The 2417-nt window shown below is 38.8% G+C and overlaps 1 protein-coding gene across 1 annotated transcript in view; it reads right to left on the reverse strand.

Annotated features, from left to right (window-relative positions):
• Positions 1-1347: 1347 nt before the first annotated feature.
• The window catches only part of LOC107080912 (protein NLRC3-like), a gene marked incomplete at its 5' end in the record, with an annotated part of 14222 nt that continues 13152 nt past the window's right edge, over positions 1348-2417 (reverse strand). Inside the window, one exon of the mRNA XM_015369123.1 lies at positions 1348-1871. Coding sequence (XP_015224609.1) covers positions 1348-1871 — 524 coding nt within the window. The remainder of the gene's footprint in view (positions 1872-2417) is intronic.

The following is a 2417-nucleotide window of genomic DNA, read 5'->3' on the forward strand; positions in this document are numbered from 1 at the left end:
TAGATCGGTATCGGTGACAATTGACTCGATATAGGGGTGATCTATTCATTCTTACTCTATGCTATGTTAAACCTTCAAATTATAACACCACCAACATGACCAAGCTGGAGAATCTTTTGGTTTATTCAGATGCTTTTATAATGGATGTTTAAGTTCGATTTGCAATAAACATTGTAAAGAGCTGATGGCTGTTTTATTTTTTCTCAATTTTAGCTCCTTCATAATTCCTTTTATTGTATTGAATTTTAAATTGGAATTTAGATTCAAATTTGCCCTGACTGAACCTGTGACAATTTTTTTTACATGTTTACAAAGTCAGAGAACTTTTGAGATTTTGCGTACAGTTAAATAAATGAGTCATAACATTTATTTTTGGGTTGTTTCCTAATATTTTTTAAGAAAAGGGAAGTCAAATCATATGCACGGAAGAATGATCCCAGTTTGTTTATTTATTTATTTATTTTTTTTCACAGAATAAAACAAATTTTTAGGTAATATTTCAGCACTGTTTTTGGTATTGTTTCAGATCAGTATCGGCTGACATTAAACTTCAAATATCGGTATCGTATCGGAGGTGAAAAAAGTGGATCGGTGCATCCCTAGTCCTAACAGAGACTAAATGACAACTTCAGCCCTTTTTTTATTAGACAATCTGTCCAGAGAGTCTGACCTTTTTTTGGGTCCAAATGTTGTATGCCCCAATGCTGAGGGCACAATGTGACAAAAACCTGTGGCATTCTGAGACTTTATAGATTTTGATATAATAAAATGAAAATAATGTTTGGTCAGGTATTCTTATCCTAATGAACCTTAATGCCATAAATTACTAAACATGTTTCAGTTTGTCCAGAAAATGAATGGATCTGTAGTCAGTTTGTATTATAAACCAGGTACTGAATTCAGTCTTTAGGATTTCTATCTAATGTCCATTTTATCCCCTGCATGCCTTGTTTCAAGTTTTTGCCCATCCCTGAGGAGTTTATATGGAAGCTCATTGGTAGAATTCCCTTACGACAGTAATGTTTCCCCCCTCCATCCGGAGGGGGGAAACATTTAATTACAAAACCGAATTCATACAGCTGTCTTAAACACTTCATACATTCAGCCCTGCATCGTCACATTTCAGTTATTCCCCCCACCCCCAGTCCATTTTAGGCTGCATTTATAGTTTCCACATCGCACTGTGTGGATGCATGTGCACGACTTGAAGAACCCTGTTTTTGCCAAGATTCGTACATGCTGCATTCTCTGTCTTGCTAAGTGAGCACAAGGTCAGACATAGGACTACATAACGCAGTACAACTGCTTCTATATTTGGCAAGCCAGCCAGATATTTACATTCTACATTTATAGGTTACATAAAGTTACAGAGCCTCGTTTAAACCAGAAGCCTGGGAAAAGCTCTGCTGTGAATTTTGCTTTGAAGGTATGAATCAGGCTTCGCTCCTCTGATGATACACTGTAGTAGCTTATAGTTCCTCCTTCCCAGTCAAGAAATATTCCTACTTTTGGACAAAGAGGAGCTTCAATGTTTTCGGATGTCTTCCCATGGCGTGCAGTGCATCTTTTTTTGGAGCAGATCAGACTCCAGGACTTGTCATTACATCCCAGACCACCACTACTGTTCCAGCACCTACCCACATCTTTATATGCCACAGCAATACCCACTTCGCCGGTCCATTCCACTTCCCAGTAACAAAGTCCTTTCAGGCCTTCTTTACAGAATACTTGGGTCCTCCTGAACCGTCCTTCATTTTGGGTTTGTGGAACCTTCTCCTTCACATTATCTTTAGTTTTTACTTTTTTGTTTAGATCACTCAGAACAAGCCTTTTGCTTGCTGTGTTTTCATCAAACACAAGATCTGCACCATCTAAAAGACAAGAACATGTTTCTTGTTTACTTTAATGTAACTCAAGAGAAAAGTGGTGAAATACAAAACACGTTTAAAAGAAATAAAGTAAAGTTCATGAAGTATCAAACACTTTCACTGTATATATATATTAGGGATGGAATGGTTTATGAAAACCGTCCGAACCGTTCAGTTCGACTGTCTCGGTTCGGTTCGCGTGTGTTGCATTCGGTTCATGCGCTGCTCCTTTTTCTCATAGGCAAAGCATGTACACTCCAGAGCAGAAGGTGGCGGTACTGTGTCCAAAGCCAACCGCCAGTAGTAAACAAGAAGAAGAAGAAGCGAAGCAGCGTAGCTGGGTGTAGCAGAAAAAAATAAGTTGATGTGGTGAATTGTGTGGGTATGGCGAGTGGGAAAGAACAGGAGTTGGAAGACGCGCCAGCAGCACTTTATAGGTCTGCTGTATGGGACCGCTTTGCATTTAGAGTGACCTACAATGCGGCGAAAAGAAAGTTGTGGATAAAAGTGCTACAGTGTGCAACACGTTTTGTTTATGCTAACAGCAAA

Source organism: Cyprinodon variegatus, unplaced genomic scaffold, assembly GCF_000732505.1.
Source record: "Cyprinodon variegatus isolate N-32 unplaced genomic scaffold, C_variegatus-1.0 Scaffold2489, whole genome shotgun sequence".
Taxonomy (NCBI): Eukaryota; Metazoa; Chordata; class Actinopteri; order Cyprinodontiformes; family Cyprinodontidae; genus Cyprinodon; species Cyprinodon variegatus.